General features: G+C 37.9%; 1 protein-coding gene across 9 annotated transcripts in view; it reads right to left on the bottom strand.

The window, feature by feature from the left end:
* Nucleotides 1-25,387, bottom strand: part of gramd1ba (GRAM domain containing 1Ba) — an 83,443-nt gene that overhangs the window by 53,623 nt on the left and 4,433 nt on the right. For 4 of the 9 annotated variants that reach the window (XM_046861307.1, XM_046861311.1, XM_046861310.1 and 1 more), the window contains exons 2-3: nt 7,937-8,698; nt 4,546-4,623 (exon numbers count right to left, since the gene is read on the bottom strand). In XM_046861307.1, the coding sequence (XP_046717263.1) occupies nt 4,546-4,623; nt 7,937-8,277 (419 nt within the window). In that variant the 5' untranslated portion in view covers nt 8,278-8,698. Of the gene's footprint in view, nt 1-4,545; nt 4,624-7,936; nt 8,699-16,224; nt 16,240-25,387 lie in introns of those variants that run through there. The other 5 variants (XM_046861309.1, XM_046861313.1, XM_046861308.1 and 2 more) reach the window with 4 other exon arrangements.

Here is a 25,387-nt window from a genome sequence, read left to right on the forward strand (position 1 = left end):
TCATCATGAATATAATGAATACTGAATACTTTCTGCACATACAAGATCATAAAGGAAGAAGTGATCAACAATTAACACCTTGTTTGGAATTAGTAATGTGTGAATTCTCCATTTTTGTGTGTTCCTGCAACTCTGGGTAGAATTCTCCAGTTCCTGCATCATTTATTCATCACAGATCTCTGCTTCTTCAGCTACACAGCACTAGTGTCAGATTCTCCTGCTGCATCTCCAACATTAAGTGCACCACAGGAGCATTAGTACTGAGAAACAGACAACTATAAAATAACTAAAGTGTAATTATCAGAGTTCAACCGTTAGTGGAGTTTGCCGATACCGGTAGCTAAGTTGGACTGTACTTACTGATAACAGATTAATCAACCGATAGTTTTTAAAATGGATACTGGATAAATAAATAAGCACTACATAAAAAGTAGTACTGAACTTTACTATATAAAAAAAAATTAACAAATAAATAAACTGAATCATGAAAATGTGCTAAAGAAAATCAATATAAATATATTCATTAATGACTATAATTTTATAATAAATTATAAGTAATAAAACATAATATAATGCTCTCCGTTCAGTATGCAGTTTCATGTGTAAAAACAAACAGCACGTGGTGTCAATGATTTGCCTCTAGAGGCCGCTCTCGTAACAACCGAAAGCCAGACAAATTGGCAAAACCAACTGATTGGACAACCTCTATTAATTATGATGACACAATCCGAAAATTCAATTCACTTTATGATTCCAGCATTTGACAGACGACCTTATTCAAAATGACTTACAATTATTGTATTTATACAACTGAACGTTGTGTGTTAGGGCCTTGCTCAAGCACCAGTGGTGTTACGATTGAATTCATGACCTTCCAAGCCGAAGTCCAACATCATAACCACTTATCCACCAGTTATAACACACACTGTGTTACAGTAAAAGTATCAGCAATGGAGTGGTATGATGATGTGAGTTCGTAACTCATCTTCATGTAATATAAATTTGCAAGTCAGACGTCAACAAACTTCTACTATAGAACGCAGCGACATGTGCTGAGCTTGGATTTCTGGTCTCCACCATACACATGCTCTTAATAGGAGGCAACGAAGCAGAAAGTGTAGTGTGACCACGGTTTTGCAGCTTTGTGGACGTTAAATAAAACACTTGATCCTTCAAGGAAACTGTTCCACAATGATGATTACGAGCTGCTGCTATAGAAAGTATTTGAGCGAGTATAATACCACATCAGCACTATCTGACCAATCAGAATCCAGAATCAAAAAGCAATTTGTTTCCTGTGCAATTCTTTCCTCAGGAGATGGAAGTATGGAGCATGTAAGGTGAGCTGGAGACAATTGTGAGACAAGTGTGAGATGAGTGCATACAAGTGTGGGATGAGTGTAAGGCAAGTTCAATGAGTGTTAGACCAGTGTGAGATCAGTGTGTGAATAGAGCGAGACCAGTGTAAGATCAGTGAGTGAAGAAAGCGAGACCAGTGTAAAATGAGTGTGAGATGAGTGCGAGACCAGTGTGAGATCAGTGTGTGAAGAGAGCGAGACCAGTGTAAGATGAGTGTGTGAAGAAAGCGAGACCAGTGTGAGATCAGTGAGTGAAGAAAGCGAGACCAGTGTGAGATGAGTGTGAGATGAGTGCGAGACCAGTGTAAGATCAGTGTGTGAAGAGAGCGATACCAGTGTAAGATGAGTGTGTGAAGAAAGAGAGATGAGTGTGAGATGAGTGTGTGAAGAGAGCGAGACCAGTGTAAAATGAGTCTCGGGTGGAATGTGAGATGAGTGTGAAATTAGTGTGAGAAGAGTGCAAGACAAGTATGAGATGAGTGCAAATGAGTGTAAAACAAGTGTGAGATGAGTGTGAGACCAGTGTGAGATGAGTGTAAGACAAGTTCGATATGAGTGCGATGTGTGCGAGATGAGCGCGGGATGAGTGCGAGACAGTACTCACGTCTCCTTGCGGAAGTGCAGTCTCCTGCAGAGTGTAGAGACTCGCGGGTGACAGCGCAGCCTGACAGGAGACAAGCACAAGAGATCGCCCGGATCCCGGTTCTGCACCATGATGTCTAACCAAGTACACAAAACACCCCGAGCTCCTTATCATCCAAACCTCATCTTTCTCTCTCTCTCTCTCTCTCTCTCTCTCTCTCTCTCTCTCTCACTCGCTCTGTTTCACTCTGACCGAGTTCCTCTAGCTTGGGTGAGTTCATCTCTACACCTGCGCTCAGGCTGCTGTCAGCAATAATGAATAACACATGCAGGGAGCTGCAGAAACAGGAATTGAAGAACACATGATAGAGGAGCGATGGAAAAACGAGTGAAGAGCGATAAACTTAATTTAAAAGTACTTAATCATGAAAGTGAAACAGGACACATGGACCCAGGAGGAAACTAACAAACCTTCTCAGACAGTGTGTGTGTGTGTGTGTGTGTGTGTGTGTGTGTGTGTGTGTGTGTGTGTGTATCACAGAGAGGAGTGAATAGAAGAATGGGTAGGAAAATGTGTAGAGAATTGTCCAGAGGAGAGTTAAGAGTGTGTGTGTGTGTATGTGTGTGTGTGTAAACTCTGCAGTGTGTACCGCAGTGTGCAGAAGAGTTTAATATATTACTGCCATCTAATGGACAAAGTCCGCAACTGCAGCACCTTTAATGGGAACAACACACTTTCACCTCCGTTCTCTGCACTCTATTTTCCACTCTTTCACTTAATATTTACAATATTATATACTCACAACAATGACTGGAAATGATTCTCCATGGCTATGTGGATTACAGCTGCTGTCATAACTATGGTTACGCTTGTTTCATTGCATCAGTGCTCACACTTTCCTTCCTGCCAATCACAATCCATTATTGTGATTGAGATTGGACTATATATATATAATATAAAATATTTTTGATAATTATCCATGGGTTCAATATGCAATTTATGATTGGCTTCCTATGGCAGTATGTAAGAACTGAAAAATAAAAGCGTTTGGCTTTTTAGATCAATTCACTTTTAAATTCGGTGGGAGGAGTTATTTACTACAGGAGAAAAAATGCTTGGCAAGAACTTGGCTAGAACTTCAAGTAAATGAAATTTGAGTGTGCTGGTTCTCTTTAATATTCTTTTTCCAGTTTTGATTCAAATGAGGTCTACAGATATGATTGGACCAACAGCATTCCAAGTGTGCCAACATTTGTGAGAGTAGGAGATTGTCGATAAAAATAATAATATAAAGAATAATAAGAATAATAATTAGAAGAAGAAGAAAAAGAAGAGGAAGAAGAAAAAGAAGAAGAAGAAGAAGAAGAAGAAGAAGAAGAAAACATTATTTTGTGATCCTATCTAGACAAAGGGGGAAGATTTTAGAGGGTTTTTTTGTATTATTTTGTGTACATATTAAAAAAGACTATTTTTTTAATGCATTATTATACTTATATGAATATCATTATCATAATTTATAGTAGTGGTAGAAATGTAAAATGTACTAATTATATTATTGTAATTATTGTTATTATTATTAGTAGTAGATGGAGGAGAAGGAATATTGTACTATACAATATAATAATTGTCATGTAGTAATATTGTTAATTTAAAAATTCTTCTTTATATTATTATTAATATTATTATTATTAATACTGCAATAATATTATTGTTAATATTAATATTATTGTTAGAAGTAGTGGTCGTATTGCAATTTAACAATAATGATAATATTATTATTAAAGTATTTATTATTAGTAGTAGTAATAGTAGTTGTATTAGTATAATACTGTATATATTAGTAATGTAATTATTGTAATTTAGTTATCGTTATAATTATAATAATAATAATTATTATTATTATTATTATTATTATTGCATTTTCGTCACTTGGCAGACACTCTTATTCAGAGCAACTTACAACTGAATCATTTATACAACTGAGCAAAGTTAAAATGTAAGGGCCGTGCTCAGGGGCCCAGCAGTGGCACCTTGGTGGTATTTAAACTTGAACTCAACACCTTTCAATCAGAGGAATTATGCTGTACATGTAAAAGTAATTATTGGTAATAGTAGTAGTAATAATATGGTAATATAGGAGTATTATTAAATTGTTATTATTATTATAATTGTATTTGTTTGTTTGTTTATTCCTGTATTCTTTTTTATAAGGAATGTACCACCCTCTCTGACATATGCTATGATATGTGTGGGGAATTTAAAAATGTTTTCCCCCTGCTTGCTAGGACTTTCTTGTTACCAATATTATTGGTACTTCTGCATGCTCTCTCTCTCTCTCTCTCTCTCTCTCTCTCTCTCTCACACACACACACACACACACACACACACACACACACACACACACACATTTTTTTGGAGCGTCCACACCACATTAAAAGAGGTGCTGAAGCTTTCCGAGTTCTAATAACAACACCTGAATTTCTTCCCAAACACACTCTCTAATATCAAGCACCAAAAGCATAAGCCAAGCCACACTGTACACACACACACACACACACACACACACACACACACACACACACACAGAGACAGAGCAGTAAGTACCTGTCTTCCCGGGTGTTAGGGCTCAAGTAGCGTGTCGATTCATCCTCATGGCTGCTCTGTAAGCTGCTCTGCTGGCTGCTGTAACACACATAGTGTCCAATCTGAATCAAAACACTTCAGCACTGAATCCTTTTTGGCTTTAACAATGCATGTGATGTGTGTGACGTGTGTGTTCGTGCAGGTAGCAAATGATTCCCCATGACGGTATTTCCCTTTGACACTCAGAAGCCAGAGAAATGGAGAATTGAAGCGTTGGGTCACTTGAGTGTGGCTAATGCATTTATACATTGGGGATAAAAGCAGTTGTTGAGATCAAAAACACCTGGACTACACCACATGGAAACCGTTAACATCCAGCACAATCGCAGTGAAGGTAAGAAATGATGAAGTGAAATGACAGTAAATAATGAAGGAGAATCCAGAACCCAGACTGGTGTGCAAATGTTTCTCACATGATTTTATTTCTTTAAACAAACAACCACAAAAAACCAAATCAAAACCAAACCAAAATTCCCCACAAACGACTCAGCAAAAACAAACCTCCACGCCAGGAAGCCAAGTTTCCCTTTCTCGCACGTAAAATTCGATTAGCATCAATATGAAAGCGCCTGTTCATCCACCAAGAAACGAGAAGCAGTAAAAAATGATTTGCAGCCACCACTATACCACTGCAATCGCCATTCATTTCAGTTATGCCCCCCAAGCCAGCTAGACCTGCAAGATGCCACATGGCAGCCATCCAAACCTCCACCAGCAACATAAATCAACTGCAGCTTTTGCACGGGTTTCCGTAAGGTCACCGCCCGAGCGCTTCCAAGGCTTCATATTTTATTTTGAAAGTTGAACTTCCTCAGAAGGTAGTGTGATGATGAATATTTGATGTTCCAGATGCAGAAATCGCTCGGTGACATGAATGTTGCCACTAACCGAACAGCATGGGGAGGATACAAGGGTTCTTCTACGGTATTTCATCTGCATGGGATTTTATATAATATATAAGGTGAAATATGGCAACTACACTACCACTTAGGGTGTCTCATGTGTTCCTGTGTGTCCTTAGTTTTGAGAACTTGCTCTTCTACGAATCATTTAATTTCATTATTTTGTTGAATAATATTTTACAGACCCTTTAAGCTGTCCTCCAAAAAAAACAAACAAAAGAACCCTTTGAGATACATGGAACTATTTCTTTCTGGGTTTTTGAACCCAAATTTGGTCCAGCAAACTGTGTTCATAAAACCGACGACTGAAAATGGTGTTTTCCGTTGGTGAAACCTTTAAAATTGTTGCCACATACAATATCTGCAGCTTGTACATACAATTAGAAATAAAGATCTCTTACAGGAGCTTGGATATTGATAGGGTCTTCGCTTCCATAAAGGAATTCAGCTTGAAACCCTTTCTGATAAGAAAATACTTCAGGTTATCAGGTTCAACACACTGAAAGTTGAAGAGGTTTACCAAACAAGCTAAAAAACCTCTTGTTTTTTCCTTTTCTTAAAAAAAAACAATGCACAAGAAACAAACTAAAGAAAGTTTTCCAGACTTTCAGACATGTGGAGGTGAAGTTGTTTCTTTCTGGTCCAGAAAAAAAGAAAATGTGGTACTGAAAATTAGAGGTCGACCCGTTAATTAGTTTAATCCTTGCCGATAGTTACAACAGCGACCTCTAAAGGAGAATCGATGACACCATGTGTTGTTTGTTTTTTACACGCGAGACTGCAAGCTAATATTATATTTATTGTTTATAATTTATTCATTATATATTAATATTTATATATACAATTATAAATAAATATCATATATTATACATCATATTCTAAATAATAAATCCTATAATAAATAATACATCCGATTTATTGCATGTAGCACATTTTCATGATTCAGAACTGAATCTAAAAATTCTGTAGTATTCTGTACAACTACGGTTGATTAATCGATTACTGGCATGGACAATCCAACCTAGCTATTGGTACTGGTAAAATTCACTTTCGATCGACCTCTAGTGAAAATGGTGTTCCCTTTGTTTAAACCGTTAAAAATGTTCTGTACCAACAAACCCCCCAAAAACCCCTAATAATTATTACATTACATTCAGAGCACTTGGCAGATGCCCTTATCCAGAGCAACTCACAGTTATCTCAGTTATACGGCTGAGCAAATGAGGGTTCAGGGCCTTGCTCAAGGGCCCAGCAATGCAAGCTTGGTCGGGCTTAGATGTGAACCCATTACCTTCTGACTTGTCGAATCAAATTGCACGGGCAAGCACTGTCCACCAAGTAAAGTAAAATGAGGAAGTGAAACGGTGGTATACTTCCCACTTTTTTGTGGTCCAACCCTCTCGAAAAATCTCGAAGACAATGGTAGTCATAATTAACCTTTTGAATGTTGGAATATTTGAATGTTAATGATAGTTAGAATACTTGGGGGAGGGTCTAATTTTCAAAGATTTCCAATAATGGTAATGACTGATGGTAACTGAGGAGGGCCCAGGTTTGGGGAGTTTTCAATGTATAAAAACAGGAGGAAATGCTAGGTGTGGTCAGACCATCGATGTCATGACATTCGGATGCTCTCGGGTTGATTGTGGTTTTCCGCAATAAACTCTACCTTTGCTCTACTCATCTAAGTGTCTTGGCTTCTTTTGAAGAGACTACTTTACGTTTATTTTGAAAGTCTCAACTAACGTCGGAAGCAGATTCTTGTCTGAGAGACAAGAAATTTTCGACAAGTCCAACCATCTCATCCACTGAGCGACCACTTCAAAGTCAAGTACCAAGACAAGTTCTTTTCAGTTGTAAACAGGTTATGGCAGGTTTCTCAACTGTTCTTTCAAGTTCGTCTTAAAATTATAAGGTCTTAGTTCTAAAAAAAAGGTTCAACCTGGAACCTTTTCTGAAAGGAATACACTTTGTAGTAGAGGTATCTAACCAGAAGCATTACATTTTGCCTGGAAAAACACGTAAGAACACTTAACTGTGCTACATGGAATATGAAGCCATACTGTACCATTATATTTCATATTTTCAAAAACAGGTGAAGTTAAGAAACAAAAATAGTGCTGATTCTGCGTAAACCATAAAGCTTTATGTAAAACCCTCTATCAAAGTGTTTCTTACCATAAAGGGTTCTATTTAGAAAGCCTTCCTGGTCCTATGTACAGTTCAGAAAAAACCTACGCCACTGTACCTGTCCTGGAAATGGTCTACTTTGGTTTTATAATCCTGCTGAGGGAAACCCCTCAGATGTTCTATGTAAAACCTTACTCCAGGAACAATTCCAACTATAAGTAACCACTGAATGAGCGAAATGATTGTAACCAGACTTAATAAAAACTCTTTGGATTGCATGAAAGGATGTAGAAATTAGTAATTGTCCTGGTCTAACAGACCTGCTTTCACTGCTTTGCTCCTTCTTGTCGCCTCCTCTGAGCCATTTCCTCAGGAGGGAGCGCCTGCGGCACGGTGAGGCGCTCGGCGTAGATGAGACTGAGCCGACCGCATCCTCGTCGCTCGATGGTGTGATCTCAATGGATGGGAGCTGCAGATACTCCTTAGAACCCTCTGTTGGCCCCCTTTCACTCTGAACATTCTTCATTCGACGCATCTTGAAGCGCTTGCGCCGCAGGGACAGACTGGGGGAGGTGGGATTTTCTCCAGTGGCACATCCATGCTGATCCACATCACAAGGAGCCTGCACTTGCAGTGCCGGGAGTTGCAGAGTTTCACTCATGGTTGTGCTTTTTTTGTGTCTCAAGTGTGCATTACTCCACAGTCAAAGGCGATGAGTTCTTGGGTTTGTATTCTGCATAAATGTTAGCGCTAGGGTTGGCTATAAAGTATAAGCCAACTTTATGAAGATCTAGAGGATTGTTTAGGATAAAGTATTCCAGCATGGAACTTTTTGGACATCAATCTTAATGATCCATTCGAGAGAGGAACTGGTCAGTACATCCTCGCTCTCACTATGGGCGTAGATTCTTTCACATGTTGATGCACCTTGGAAGACGAGTTTCCGAATCTTTATTTCGATACCATATAATTCCATTCTTTATTGGAACACCATTTCAATCATGACTTTGAAGATTCTTGACTCTAGGTTAGGCTTTCAGGAGCACTTCGTTGCAACTTGCTAACAGAAATCCACAGACACCCTAAAGATCAGATGAAGGTTAAAAGGTAGTGCTTAACATCACATAACCTAATGTTTACACACATATTAGACATGCTATCTTAAAGACAACACAAAGTTAAGACATGAAATTAGCAGAAGCTCCAAGGATAGAAGAAACATTTTTCTGAAAACAACATACTTGCAAGTTCTTGCTCTTGCTCTGCTATAGCTCATTAGTCATTGCTTTGGAGTCTAGGTCAGGGCAGATACCCCTGCATATCTGTACACATTGATTAGGGGTTAGGGTTTATATCTGTACACATTGGTTCGGGGGTAACAGGGTTAGGTTTTGTGTACTGAAATGAAACACGGCTCAAAGGATTTTACCTCGGCATAAAGGCTATTAATTTTACAGAGGGAAAGGTTATTAAGTCGATACTAATTAGTATATAATACAGTAGATGACTTGCTTTAACACTCAAATGCTATGGAAAGAAAGCTCTTGACTGCTGTTTTTGCACCGCATTGTGTTTGTTTACTCTCGGTTATAGTTTTTATAGTCCTCTTTGCACAGTACTATATATTTAGAGTATATAGTAGGTTTACGGTTATCTTATGTCATGTGTATTGTCCCACATTATCTTGCGTTGTCTTGTGTTGCCTGTTTGTCTGTACTGTTTTTCGTCTGCACTGTTTGCACTAGGTTGCACTTTATGTAGCTTTATGTTATGTGTTGTTGCTCTATGTTGTTAAGTGTAGCACCAGGGTTCTGGAGGAACGTTGTCTCTTTTTACTGTGTACTGTGTACCACTGTGTATAGTAGAAATGACAATAAAAGCCACTTGACTTGACTTGAGTTAGCATAGTATTAAGGCCACTCACACCCAATCCTAACCAAGAGCTATAGTTAAAAACAACCTAAAACTCAAAAGAAAGAAAAAGCACATAATAGTAAAATTAATGCAAATCAGATCGACACAAATCAAAGCAAATTTTTCACCAACTCAATCAAGAGAGCATAAACCCCCCAAATAAACCTATGCATGTCAAATCACCTTAAATGAACCCAACTCTTACCCAATGAAATTAAATCGACTCGACATAAATACACTTTGCCATGACTCAATAATCACAGCAAGCACACACAACAACAGAGGTCGACCAATTCATCCATACTGATCCAAATTTTCCGGCTTCTGGTCAGCTGTCATTACGAGAGCGGCCTCTAGGGGCGACTCACTGAAACCATGTGCTGTTTGTTTTTACACGTGAGACTGCATGCTGCACGAAGAGCGCTATATTATATTTATTATTTATAATGTATGAATGATATAATTATATTAATTTATTCATATTTATTTTATTAAGCACAGTTTCATGATTCAGTATTAAATTTTATTTTTGTAATGAAGTTCAGTACAATTTTACATTTTGTTTGTATTTTTTTATCCAGGATCAATTTTAAAAGCTTTTATCTATTATCTGCAAATACAATCAAACCTAGTTATTGGTATCAGTAAAATCCACGATCGATTGGCCACTACCCAACAACACAAACTCAAATGATAGAAAGACGCTCAAACTCAGCTCAGGTTTTGCCCATGTACATTCATCGCCTCCTCAAATATTTTGATAAGGAGCGTGTAAAAAGCCAACGTATGATTAATGGGGCATCCATTTAAAAAATACGGCAACAACCCGGTCACAAATTCCCTCTCATCTATGATATGATTCCCAACTGTATTTGATCACCATGTCCTTTGGTTTTGCCTCCATCACTGCCTTCATTATCGTGTCCACATTTACCATAGTGTGCCTATGCATTCCACAATATCCACATTAAAATTATTCTACATTTCTAATCCTTCTTCTCAGAGTACTGTGTAGCATTGTTTCAGATGTGTTCTGTCCTCTCACTCCTTTCCATCAGTTCTCTCAACGCATTGACTGGGTTTTCCTGTTTTGTTTTTTCAGGACACACAATGTACTACAATGATGATTCTTGAATGTTGGCTATAAAACAGATCAAACAGGCACATATGGCCTGAGCAACATGCCTCAGTTGAGATCCCAAACGCCAACGGTTCCCTCTGCAGGATTTCAGGAACAGCCATCAATGGATTCATACTGAGCAGCACAGGAGATGGATATGTGCTCTAACATGCTCTAGCCCCTTTACCGCCTTATTCTGCTAGTTAAGGACTAAATGTTAGCTGTGTATCGTTGTATTTCAGCAATATTATAATTTATATATGATTTTTATAATCAAAAAAAATCCTCAGTAACAAGAAGGCAATATTTTTGTTATAAAAAATAAATGCAGCATGTTCTATAAAGATATTTAGTAGAGATGTAATGGTACGCTCTTTCGTACCAAACCATATTACGGTAAACATGTACCGAATGCAATTCTTGTTTTACGTGCGGAACATAGTTAAAATCTGAGTTCCCTAACGAACATATTAAGTGCCGGACCGCGAGTTTGTTTAGTCTCCGCCTCAAATCGCAAAAATAAAATGTTTAAAAATAAAGTATAATAAATGGAATTGATGCAATACACTTTTTTTATTATAATGTTTAAATTTAGTATACATCCGTATCGCTTGACTGTTGTTACAAACGTTGGAAATGACAGGGCGTCATCGATTTCACACATGTGCAACAAAATCTGAGTTTACTCACATGCGCAGTACAAATCGTATTTCTGGGACAGATCAATTAGTGCAGTGTGACTGTTTAGAGATATGAACATATTCTTAATTTAATCAATATAATAAAGAAGTCTAAGAAAAAAATGTTTAAAAAATTTGATGTTCACAAATGTTAATAATAAATAACGTTATTAAAAAACGACAAGCAATTTAATGTTTTGCATTTCTACCGAAATTTACCCGAAGCGTGACTTAAAAACTGAAGTACGTACCAAACCGTGAATTTTGTGTACCGTTAAACCCCTAATATTTAGTCATCGTTGGTCCATGCCAAGCTCTAAATATGTGTAAGGCAGAAATGAAGCAAGTCCTCCAAAGCAAATGTGTGTAAAGTGACAAGGATTCAGGAGGTCACACTATTTTGCATATCACACACGTACACACACACACACACACACACACACACAGTAAAGCTCACTATTTAACAGCAAACCAGCAAATAACATTACAACTGCTATCCACCACCAGTGTGTGATCAATGTTTTTACATTACATTACATTTTACATTACAAAAGATCATTACATGATCTTTTATACAATAAAATCAACTTTGATTGTAAAATTATTGGTTATGTTGGCTCCTTTTCATAACCAATAATTTTACAATCAAAGTTGATTTTATTGGATTTAATGGATATACTTCTTCTTCTTCTTTCGGCTGCTCCCATTAGGGGTCGCCACAGCGGATCATCCGTCGCCATACCACCCTGTCCTCTACATCTGCCTCTTTTACACCAACTACCTGCATGTCTTCCCTCACCACATCCATGAACCTCCTTCTTGGCCTTCCTCTTTTCCTCCTACCTGGTGGCTCCATCCTCAGCATTCTTCTACCAATATAATTCATGTCCCTCCTCTGCACATGTCCAAACCATCTCAATCTCGCCTCCCTCACCTTGTCACCAAAACATCCTACATGCGCTGTCCCTCTAATAAACTCATTTCTAATCTTGTCCATCCTCGTCACTCCCAACGAAAACCTCAACATCTTCAGCTCTGCTACCTCCAGCTCCACCTCCTGTCTTTTACTCAATGCCACTGTCTCTAAACCATACAACATCGCAGGTCTCACCACAGTCCTATAAACTTTCCCTTTCATTTTGCAGATACCCTACTATCACAAATCACTCCTGTCACTCTTCTCCACCCACTCCACCCTGCCTGCACTCTTTTCTTCACTTCTCTAACACACTCTCCATTACTTTGCACTGTTGACCCCAGGTACCTGAATTCCTCCACCTTCTGAAGCTCTTCTCCCTGCAACCGCACCACTCCACTGCCCTCCCTCTCATTCACACACATGTATTCTGTCTTACTCCTACTGAGTTTCATTCCCCTTCTCTCCAGCGCATATCTCCACCTCTCCAGGCTCTTCTCAACCTGCTCCCTACTCTCACAACAAATCACAATATCATCCGCAAACATCATAGTCCAGGAGACTCCTGTCTGACCTCGTCCGTCAACCTGTCCATCACCACTGCAAACAGGAAAGGGCTCAGGGCCGATCCTTGATGCAGTCCAACCTTCACTCTAAACCAGTCTGTCGTACCTACTGCACACTTCACTGCCGTCACACTGTCCTCATACATGTCCTGCACCACCCTCACATACTTCTCTGACACACCTGACTTCCTCATACAATACCACAACTCCTCTCTTGGCACTCTGTCGCACGCCTTCTCTAAATCCACAAATACACAATGCAATTCCTTCTGTCCTTCTCTATACTTCTCCATCAACATTCTCAAAGCAAATAAGGCATCTGTGGTGCTCTTCCTCGGCATGAAACCATACTGTTGCTCACAGATGGTCACCTCTTCTCTCAGCCTGGCTTCCACTACTCTTTCCCATAACTTCATGGTGTGACTGATCAACTTAATACCCCTGTAGTTACTGCAGGTCTGCACATCTCCTTTATGCTTAAAGATCGGTACCAGCACACTTCTTCTCCATTCCTCAGGCATCTTCTCACCTTCCAAAATCCTGTTAAACAATCTGGTCAAAAACTCCACTGCCATCTCTCCTAAACATCTCCACGCTTCTACCGGTATGTCATCTGGTCCAACCGACTTTCCACTCTTCATCCTCTTAATCGCTGCTCTCACTTCCTCCTTACTAATCCTATCTACATCCTGCTTCACCAACTCCACATCATCCAACCTTCTCTCTCTGTGATTTTCCTCATTCATCAGCTGCTCAAAATACTCCCTCCACCTTCTCAACACACTCTCCTCACTAGTCAACACATTTCCCTCTCCATCCTTTACTGCTCTAACTTGCAGTACATCCTTTCCAGCTCGGTCCCTCTGCCTGGCCAATCGGTACAAATCCTTTTCTCCTTCCTTAGTGTCCAACCTCTCATACAGCTCCTCATATGCCTTTTCCTTGGCTTTCGCCACATCCCTCTTAACCTGCTGCCGCATCTCCTTGTACTCCTGCCTACTTTTCTCATCACTCTGTCTATCCCACTTCTGTTTTGCCAAACTCTTTCTCCTTATGCTCTCCTGCACTTCCTCATTCCACCACCACGTCTCCTTGTCTTCCTTTCTATTTCCAGATGACACACCAAGTACTTTTCTAGCTGCCTCCCTCATCACCCCTGCAGTAGTTGCCCAATCATCCAACACCTCCTTAACACCACTGAGCCTCTCTCTGACCTCTACCGTGAACCTCACACTACACTCTTCCTCCTTCAGTTTCCACCATCTTATTCTTCTTTCAGTCCTCACTCTCCTCCTCTTCTTCTTCGCCTCCAAAACCATCCTACAGACCACCATCCTATGCTGTCTAGCTACACTGTCCCCTGCCAACACCTTACAGTCGCCAATCTCCTTCAGGTTGCACCTCCTGCATAGCACATAGTCCACCTGTGTGCACCTTCCTCCACTCTTATCGTCACCCTATGATCCTCCTTCTTCTTAAAATAAGTGTTCACCACTGCCATTTCCATCCTTTTAGCAAAATCTACCACCATCTGCCCTTCCACATTCCTCTCCTTAAAACCATACCTACCCATCACCTCCTCATCACCTCTGTTCCCTTCACCTACATGCCCATTAAAGTCCGCCCCAATCACCAACCATTCTTTCCTAGGTACACCATCTACCACTTCATCTAATTCACTCCAGAATCTTTCCTTCTCCTCCATCTCACAGCCAACTTGTGGAGCATAGGCACTGATGACATTTATCATCATCCTTCAACTTCCACCTTCACGATCATCACCCTATCAGAAACTCTCTTCACCTCCACTACACTCTTACTGTACTCTTCCTTCAGAATCACCCCTACACCATTTCTCTTTCCATCCACACCATGATAAAACAGTTTAAATCCACCTCCAATGTTCCTGGCCTTACTCCCTTTCCACTTGGTCTCCTGAACACACAGCATATCTACCTTTCTCCTCTCCATCATATCAGCTACTCTCTCCCTTTACCCGTCATAGTACCAACATTTAAAGTACCAACCCTAACCTCCACTCTCCTACACTGCTCCTTTCCCTGCCGTCTCTGTAGACGTCTTCCTCCTCTCCTTTTCCTCCTTCGGCCAACAGTAGCCCAATTTCCACCGGTACCCTGTCGGCTAACGATACCTGTGGCGGTCGTTGTTAACCCGGGCCTCGACCGATCCGGTATGACATTCTCATTTGTGATCCGCATATTTGATTTGGCACATGTTTTACGCTGGATGCCCTTCCTAACGCAACCCTCCCCATTTACCCGGGCTTGGGACCGGCACTAAGAATGCACTGGCTTGTGCCTCTCTAATGGCTGGGTTATTTAATGGATATACAGTATGTCCAAATAGATTTATTTTAATGACGCTTATTATGCTTTTTAATGTTTCATCTTGTACTGTTACGGATTGTTTTATATCTATTATATCGCAGAATTCTGCATGCTGATAATCACTTAACCACTAAACGTTATTTTCACATGATGATGCATATCACAGATTTTGTAGAAGTGTGTAGTGTCATATTTATCCCTCAGTGAAACAGGAAGTAGCATAGCAAAACTACTTGTATAGTTTGGTGTTATAAATTGCTGTTTGCTGTTAAAATAAATTCCACTGTTCTGGAAAAAGGTACAGTAGATTTTGGAGTGTGCTTGTGGAGATTTGTGTTTATTTATATACAAAGGTCAGGTACTGATGTACAGTGAGGAGGCCTGAGGTGCAGTCAGTGTTCCTATTCATCCCAAAGGTGTTCAATAGGGTTGAAATCAGAGCTCTATAGCAGGCCACTCAAGATCTTCCCATTTAATCCAATCCAACCCCAGTTTTGTCCATAGTGTGTGTAATAAATTATATATGAAGCAGGTGTGCTTAGTCAGAGGAAGGTGAGCAGGAAATGACGAGTCATGTGATGTATCAGTTGATACATTTTCTAGTGGAGGATTATTGGCAATGAAGTTTGCGCTTCCAGGTGATTAAAAGTTACATAAAATGATATATTTGTGAGCAATATATAAGCTGAACAACAGTACAGTGTAGTATATTCGTTATTCTCTGTCAGTTGTGTTGCTTGTATAAAGTACATGCATGCAGTATTTCTAAAATATATACAGTGTAACTGCATTAGATGTGACTATAAACCTGAATAAGAGCTTGCAATACACAAATGAACTGCAATAAAGTCTAATAAAATAGACTTAATAATTGCAAAACACTGTGAACTATGCAGTTCTACCCAGTGAATTTATCCAATATTCAATATAACAGCAATATCCTGCAATTCATTAAAAAAGTTTAATTGTGTATGTAATATACAGTATACCTAGAACTTTAGTGCATCTAATTAAAAAGGCTGCAATGATAACAAATATTTATTTGCTAAAAAAAATAAACTCACCAGAACTTGTGTTGTTTATAAAGTTCAATGTGAAAGCATCTCTGTCATGTTTCTGATCCTAAAACCGATACCGTTATTTATTTATTTATCGTCTGCCTGGCCATTTTCAGTTCCTCTTTCCTTTCCTCAGACGAGTCCACTGCTCAGAGCATGCAGGGGGGGAAGTGTCACAAAAAGAAGTTTTAAATCAATATTTTTTTTTATATAAACTTATAATCAGTACATGCTTTTTTTAATTTTTATTTACATAAGATGCGTCTATCATTTGATCTATCTTATAGTTTTCACGTACACTAAATTTAAAATGAACTGTGCCCCCTCTCACTGTTCCCCATCTGAGTTGTGTTGAATATGAATATTTTGTGTTGTGTGATGTGTGTTTCACAAATATAATTAGTATAAAATAAATTGGGCTTTACATAGAATAAATAATGCTACTTATTTGTTTTAATCTATAAGGGATAAATTGCCTTTTATGCCAAATGTTTATTATGACAATATATCAATAAATCTGTGCAGCTATACATATATATTTTTATTTATAAACTACACCGTATAGGGTTACAAGAAATAAGTGTGTATTATATATAGTGTTTGTATGTGTATATGTATATGTACACACATTAGGAGTGTAACGGTACACGTATTCATACCGGAATTTCGGCTTTTGGTTCGGTACACACTTAATCCTTTTTCCGCATGAAGCATAGTTACAATCTGAGTTCCCTCAGGAACAGATTAAGTGGTGGACCACAAGTTTGTTTTTGTTTTTCATAATTATTATTATTCAAGTTGAAAACATACCCAACTTTTTAATTTAATATTAATTATATATATATATATATATATATATATATATATATATATATATATATATATATATATATATATATTATATATATATATATATATATATATATATATATATATATATATATATATATATATATATATATATTAGAGCTGTGAAAATGTACACATTAGGGTGTACTTAATTTTGTTGCCAGCTATTTAGACAATAATGGCTGTATCTTGAGTTATTTTTGACTCTAAAATATATTATTATTATTATTATTATTATTATTATTATTATTATTATTATTATTATTATAGTTTTGTCCCTTGAGAAGATATACTTAAATGTGAGGGGTGTACTCACTTTTGTGATATATAGATAGATAGATAGATAGATAGATAGATAGATAGATAGATAGATAGATAGATAGATAGATAGATAGATAGATAGATAGATAGATAGATAGATAGATAGATAGATAGATAGAATTTTTTTTTTCCCCTATATTAGGGATGTGCATCTCAGTAAGTGAGATACATATAAAGCAGCTACTGATGTAATGTGATACGATTCACCCCATTACGGTGCAGTGTGGTCCGATTTTTATTTGATTGAACACAATGTGATTCACTGCTATACGATACACTGGAAAATGATGCTGTGCAATTCAACACAGTACAGATAATTTACTTTTTTTTTGTTCAAACAGCAAATCATAAATTTACTTAAGTGCCTTCTGACTTCTAATGCATGGCCTTTTCATAAACATGCTTTTGTAGAAATATATAAGAACTTTAGACAGATAGACTTGTTTTTTTGTTCTGTCTACAGGAAGATGCAGCTCTACCTCTGCCATGTTAATTTGTATTCTATGTGTTGTGATACGTGCTGAGAGAACGTGCTCGAGAAACAGTTTAGTGAGGAGAAACCAACCTACATAGAAAACATTGGTCACTTTTTAAATACAAAAAAGTATAGTGCATCTACTAATAATTATATAGAAATAATATATTATAACAAATTATTCCTCAAAATGTATTTTCTGGTATATATTGGTGGCTCGGGTGGTTAAATAAATAAAGAATCTATTAATAATGAAATAAAAATTTCAAATAAATAAATGACAATAATTCATAATTGTTTTTTAAATACTAGTATCAGGTTTACTTCAGCAAAACCTGATAGCATTATATATGTCATTGCTTATAACCAACAACTATAAAATATTATTAAGCTCAACATTAAACATCCATTAATGACAGCGCTGTGTGATCCCCGTGCTGCATGTTTTTAAGTCATAAATGAATTATGGCCAACTTTCAATTATCAGTGCACAAGACATTTGTCTTTATGGTATGAAATGATGATTATACATAAATTATAAATAACTGTATGTGCTTTAAAAGAAGTGGATTAATCCAACAAAGAACGTATGATTTTTGGTGGGGTCGTATAACAGATTTATTTGCTAGTCTATGCCTTTTTTTCCCTGACATTTCCAATTTCGTTCTGCTGCACCAGCATTTCTATATGCTTTCACACACACATACATTATACTCCACTCCGCTTGCAAAAGTGCCAGAGCTACAGTACTTTGTTTTCAGCCCTTTTTTTTTGCTTTACATGGACTGCTTATATAACAGCCTTACATAAACCCATAGACACTCTCTTTGGATTGGCATGTGGGTGGAACTCGAAAAGAGTGCTAGTTTGCATTGTACTGTAAAAAAATAAGTACATTTTGATTTGCATAATAACATTTTAAACCAGCTTGACAGCAGAAAAGCTTAAAAAAAAAAAGTGGGCTTTAAATTGAGCTTTGTGGGATACCAAACCATGTTTAATATAAAACCACGTATACAAAGTAATTTCTCTATCTAAGAAGCTTATGAAAGCAAAAAAGCCTTAAATACCCAAGTACTTCAGAATCCATTGAAGACCTTGAATAACCCTAAAGGAATCTTCATAAGTTCTGTAACTCTTTCAGAAGGTTAGGGATACTTTGGCTCCTAAAAATAGCATCTAGTTAAAACAATTTTTGGTTTATGGTAAAATACTCCTGGAAGTTAATGCCGATTGACAGACACCCAAATCCAGAGCGACTTACTGAGAGTTAGGGGCCTTGCTCAAGGGCCCAGGAGTGGCAGCCAGGCAGAGCTGGAATTTAAACTCATGACTTTCTCATCACAATTCCAACGTCTTAACAACTGGAGGGCCACCATAGCCTATTAGGTCTCCATACACCCAAGGATCCTTTGTGAAAAATGCTTTAGCCTCCCAAAACCTTGTGTATGAGCATCATGAGCGGCCAAGGCCCATTGATGCACGTGGGAAGCAAAGTCTGGCCGGTGTGGTAGGATCCAACAGATGATTTGCTGTAGTTCAAATTGCTGATAAAGTTAATGCTGTTAATGCTTGAAGGATCAGGACTGTTCTGACAGCAAAAGGGGGACCAACACAATATTTTCAGGTGTCCATAATGTTATGCCTGATCGATGTATATAGGATTACATAGGGTTCTTTGTTCATAAAAAAAGTAGGTTCTCTTATTGGACAAACCTTAGGAGTTTTCAAACACACTCATAGAAAAGTGTTTTTTAAAGAGTAAGGATTTGTAGATAAAAACTATTCAGCCATTTAGAAGATTCTACATAAAACTTGCTTTGAGCACAACCAATGAACTGTTGGTCTAGAATGCATGCTATGAAACAATTCTATAAATATTCTTTTAATAGTTTACTAATATGATTGTTCTTAGCACTTTAACACTTTCTAACAGGGAAAAAATCTGCTGTTAAGTTCTGGGTTCTCAAAATGGACGTTTACCAAAGCCCTAAGATTCTCCTAATAAACTCCTGTTAACTGTGTTTTTTAATTTAATTTAGCATTCTTTGGATAGTTAAGGGTTCATCATCACAAAAAGAGTTACAGTATACAGATCACTTTTAGATAGAGCAGCACATGCTGCCGGGGTCTACACAAGAGCTTTACAGATTTCCTCAAGGTTTCTTTTCTGTACAGTAGCTTCTTATATTTATTGCCACATGGATCCTTCTACATAATGTTTTATGTAGAACTTACATTTACAACATTTGGAAGATGCCTTTATAGAGAGTGACTTACATTGATCTCATTTATTCAAATGAGCAACTATGGGGTTAAGGGCCTTGATCAGGGGCTCAGGAGCTGCCGTTTGGTGTGGCTTAGATTTGAACTCACTACCTTTAGATCCAAAGCCCTAACCACTAATTTTCTTCCTCCTTATATCAATGATGCTAAAAACACACAAGTTAGGTTCATGCTGTTAGTGTCCTACAAGGTTTTAATCAAAACCAAGTCAAAATATGAAGCACTCAGCAGTATTCTACATCAAGCCTTTAAGAAATAGACTGATATAAGCCTTAAGGATTACAATATTAAAAATGTTAACTAATATAACGTTTAAGTTTCCTGCATCACCTCTGGGCTATAAGTAGTTTCCATCTCACTTCAGAAAAAATGTCTGGCTAGTGGAATTGTCACAGGAAGGTGAATCTGTCTGTAGAGAAGGACTGATTACAGCCAGAGACAAAAAAAACCTCTCTTTAAAAACGATTATTTATAGCCCAATTGCACAAAGATACTAATTTCCGGATTTGATTGTTGGTGTGTGATGAGGAAGGCCATCTGTTGGAGTGTGAACTGTAATTTGGTCAGTGTGAGGGCTTCAGGGTGAATCACAGTAAACACCACAACCATCTGTGACACACACAGCAACACTAGACACTAGCGACAAGCCTAAATGATCAACAGGCTTAATTTCTCCAATAAACATGATCAACGGCAACAAATTAAATACGCTATCACAGAAAGGTTACCTTCAAAACATTTGAACATTCCTCAGTTTTTTATGAATGACATTTCAAGCATCCAATTTATAGCATCAGCACATTTACACGTTTAAAAAGTTACTTCCTCTTATCATTTTTGTTACAGCAGCTATAATAAGCCTCATGCCTTGTCTGTATCTTTCTTTCTTTGAAAGGTCATGAGAAAAAAAATGTAGCTTGTTGTGTTGCCAAGAAACTGCAAAAGTTTCTGAAGATGAGGGATTTCTGTGTAAAAAAGTTTTTACTTTTACTTTACCATCTTTAACTCTGACTGTTTCAAAGCTCTGACACTGGAGACCTTTTTTATACTCATACTGCACACAAGCAATGTGTTGTGCCACTCTAACATCGACCTCACATCAAGATCGCTAGAATTAGAATGTTTTAAACCAGAAACAGCGTAGCAGTTTTTTTATGCTGTGTTAACAATAATTGGGTCCATACAGTCTTTAAACGAGAGAAGAGATTCATTATAAAGCACTGAGAGGATTTTTAACCAGGTCTCGTTCAAATTACGTTAGCAAATCTTTAGCGGAAAATCTAATTAAAGCTTCATCAAGCAAAATTAGAGTTCCAAAGGAAAATCTTTCACTTTGGTTTCATTTTCACCACAGGGCTGTTGAAAGATCAGGAAACAGTAGCAGGGCTGTAGTTGTGGCTTTCAGGTTTATATCATTGCACTCAACCTAACATACATTATATATAGACAAAAGTTTGCAGACACCTGATCATAAAATTGGCATGCGCTTTTTCTCATTCCACATTTAGTCCCCTTTCACTGTTATAATAACCTCCACGCTTCTAGGAAAATGTTCCAGGAGATTTTAGAGTTTGCTTGTGAAGATTTTGCTCATTCAGCCACGAGGGTGTTGAGGTACAAGGTACTGATGTAGGTAGGGTGAGGAGGCCTGGGGTGCAGTCAACATTACAGGCAACTCAAAATCTTTCACGCAAACCCATGTAAACATATCTTCATTAAACTGGCTTCGGGCATTGTTATACTGGGACGGGTTTGCAAAAATTGCTGACCAAATATGGCTGGAAAGGCTTGATGTTCCATTACTTTTGGGCATATAGTGTATTACCACAGGGACATGATAAGATCCCTTCACATAATCCAAATTTATGAGAGGAGGCTACAATGCCAGTGCTTTATCACACATAAATGACATTTTCACGACACAGGAGTTTAACCTTTGTGTCCTCTGGCCATATTGGCAAAACAGAACCTGGCAGAGGGAAAGAGATTTATTTTGTAAGTTAAAACAGGAACTAGTTTGCTTCCAAAACATTCCTCAACAATAAATGTATGTAAAGGTATGGTATTCCATTCTTTACTAAATAATGTGATTAGCTTTGGTTAATTGCTATGGTTACTTTTTAGAAGGATATTCAGGCAAATTTTTTAAATGAATACCAAATTGTATTTGCAATTGCATTTTTCATAGGTGGACGCATAAATTGTGACATAATCCAAACGCAATCTTCTACGCGTGATTTTTTCTCCACCAGCAGGAGAAGTACTTTTGAAATTTAGCAGTCACTGTGCGTTCGCGAAAACTGCCCGGAATATCCTTCTACAGTTACTACCATAAATTGCTTTTGCTATACTGCACTTAATGAATTATGAATTTCCTATAAAGGCATGACCCACGCTGTTTTATTCTTTATTACAGCTCTAATCTGATATTAAAGAAGCACTTGACTTACTGATTAATCGCCAATTGAGCGTAAGTGACATGAGCAAATGATTCATATCCCTTCCATCATAACCTGATTCGATAACATTAAATTCCTCACCCAAACACAATCCATCATTGTTGTATCCATCGTTGGCTTAACACCGATCCTTTCACCCAGATTCCCTTCACAAATCAGCTCTGAGAATCAAATCATGTTCAAACCAATCGAATTACTAGAACTGAAACGAGTTCATTCGTTCCGCCCTCCACAGCGCCGTTCTTGGCTTCTTCGCCTCATGCACTGTTGCAGGACAATAACTCCTACTCTTATTGCTATGGCTTTATTCATTAGCTTTATTTCCCAGCATGCCTTGTTGCCCTATCGCTAAATAAAACATTTGCTGTAAATAGAAATATTGAATAAATAATTAGACAGAAATAAATATGCTGAATAACCTTCAGAAAGCAATCTGATGATAATGATTATGAAACGAAAGGATTTCAAAAACAGAATGCTAAAGATGCATCATGATTAATGCTAAATAATTAAATCGATGTTTTGTACCCGAGGATGCCTGACAACCTACGATCGTCAGTGTGCATTGTTGTAGAAGTTCCTGTCAGTGCAGTTTTTGCCAGCGATGATGACGAGCTTGTTAGGAACGATTTTTTTCCACTACAGCGTATTAAGATTCGAATTATTCATCCGACATTCACTATAGACACGGTGTGACTAAACAGCCCAAAGTTATTCGTTTTCCATCATAGTGACAATGAAATGTTTGGGTAAGAAAGCAGGGCAGATCTCAGAAGCTCCACTAGAGTGCGGTCCAAACAGAATAGAGTGCAAAATAAAAAGGAAAACGTTTATGATAAATTGCTTTTTTTAATGCCTCAATGAATGTGCCTGGTAAAAAATGCAAAACTGCAACAATATTAATATATTAAACGAAATAAGAAGAATCTAGAAGTTGCTTAAATCTTGTGGAAGGCCATCAGGGCCAGCAGGGACTTCTCTGCTTGGCCTAAACACTATCAAAAACGCTGACAGTTTATTATATTTTTTTACATGAATGTGTATAAGATTAAAGTCAATAGTCTTAATTTCATAGCTTTTCTCTCGGTTGTGCTGCTTCCAGCACCGCTTCTGGGCATAAAAAAGCTAGGTGGTTGAAAGAGGCACAACCAGCCGGGGAGGTGCTAGAGAGCACCCCCTGCCTCGCCGCCACCCCGTTCAACCTCAAACATTTAAATTATTTATAATGTTTTTTTCTGCTTCAGGTTAATATACAGTATATGCTAAGGCAGTTTCACAATGATTATAAATTGTGTTTGAACTTTTTTTAAAGAAGGTTGCCAATGATTTTGTAGGGTGTGGGGGCGGAGCATTGTGGTGGGAGGGTGTAGCCATTGGGGATGGGCGGGGTGACAATATGAATATTGCCTAGGGTGCTAAAATAGCTAGAAAACAACCCTGCCTGCTTCTAGTAGTACAAGTTTCTATCCAATAAATTTTCTGCCATCACGTGTTGCCAGACTCAAATAAATCTGCCTTGAGGTGTTCAGAATCAACAATGCAAACGCCTATAGTGTAAAGTATATATAAAAATGAACTGCTAAAATAACCAATCAGATTTCGAGGTGACCGCACTGGGGCCATCTCACAGGCATACAATAACATTAGCATTTTAACACTCTTTGATTGGATTGTCAAAAAGTGCTCCAGTCAGTGCTCACAAACTGCATCTTTAGCAAAATGCACAAAGTAAAGACAAAATAGCTGTTTTTTTTTTTTTATTCCTTAATGACTGACAGAGGAGAAAAAAACAATTTGGTTGAAGATATACATACAAGACCAAAAAGGACATTTTCAAAAATCTTTATCAGGAAAGGTCAGTTCATTACAGTTATTAAGCTTTTTCATGAACCATTTATACTTTTCGTATTCTTTCCTGTAGAATTTGCACAAAAACACAAAATTTGCATTATTTTGTAATCCCCAAATATAAACCGCACCCACTGAATTTGACAAAGATTTTTATTTTGAACATTAATAAGCCTCACCTGTCTATAAGCCGCAGGCTTACACTGAAACTAATGAACTTTACACAGGTTTTAATGAAAGACAGTGTCTGTAACACGGCTTGTATCTAAACAGTAGCCTACCAAGTAAGTAATTGTTCACTGTCTTCCTCCTTCCCTTCACAACAATTTATCTCAAGAGTTTTTCTTTTGGCATCGTCGTGCGTTTAAAAATCACCATCGGTGAAGCTTTTCTCCCGATGCCATGCAGCTCAGAACACAGATGAAGTGCATTTTTTCATGCCCAGTTGTTTTCAGCGTGACGAATGATTCGCATTTTCTGTTGCCAGTCCGAGTGAGCGGCAGGTCAAACGTCAGAGGAACATCATCCATATTTATGATGTGGTGCGGCCCGATTCAGTGGGAGCACATCTGATTTAATATAAAGAGTTTCATTGGTTCACCTGAACCCGTTCGGCAATTTCATTGGTCTAATGTTATGGGGCTCAGTTTTTTGGCTTGAAGTTTGTGAAACCGGGAAAAACGTAGGAAATATCCATAAATTAGCCGCTTCATTGTTTAAGCCGCGGGGTTCAAAGCATGGGAAAAAAGTAGCTGCTTATAGTCCGGAAAATACGGTAAATCTCACTGCATTAGATACCTGTTAGTAATGCAGCGCTCTGTTATACTGCGTTTCTCTATAAACTTATATCATTTCTATAGCCGTGGCATCATAATGATGGTATTAAGAGGTCAATTGAGTCTGGTAGAACAACACTGAAGGTCTAGGTGTG

The sequence above is a fragment of the Silurus meridionalis genome, chromosome 11 (genome assembly GCF_014805685.1).
Source record: "Silurus meridionalis isolate SWU-2019-XX chromosome 11, ASM1480568v1, whole genome shotgun sequence".
Classification (NCBI taxonomy): Eukaryota; Metazoa; Chordata; class Actinopteri; order Siluriformes; family Siluridae; genus Silurus; species Silurus meridionalis.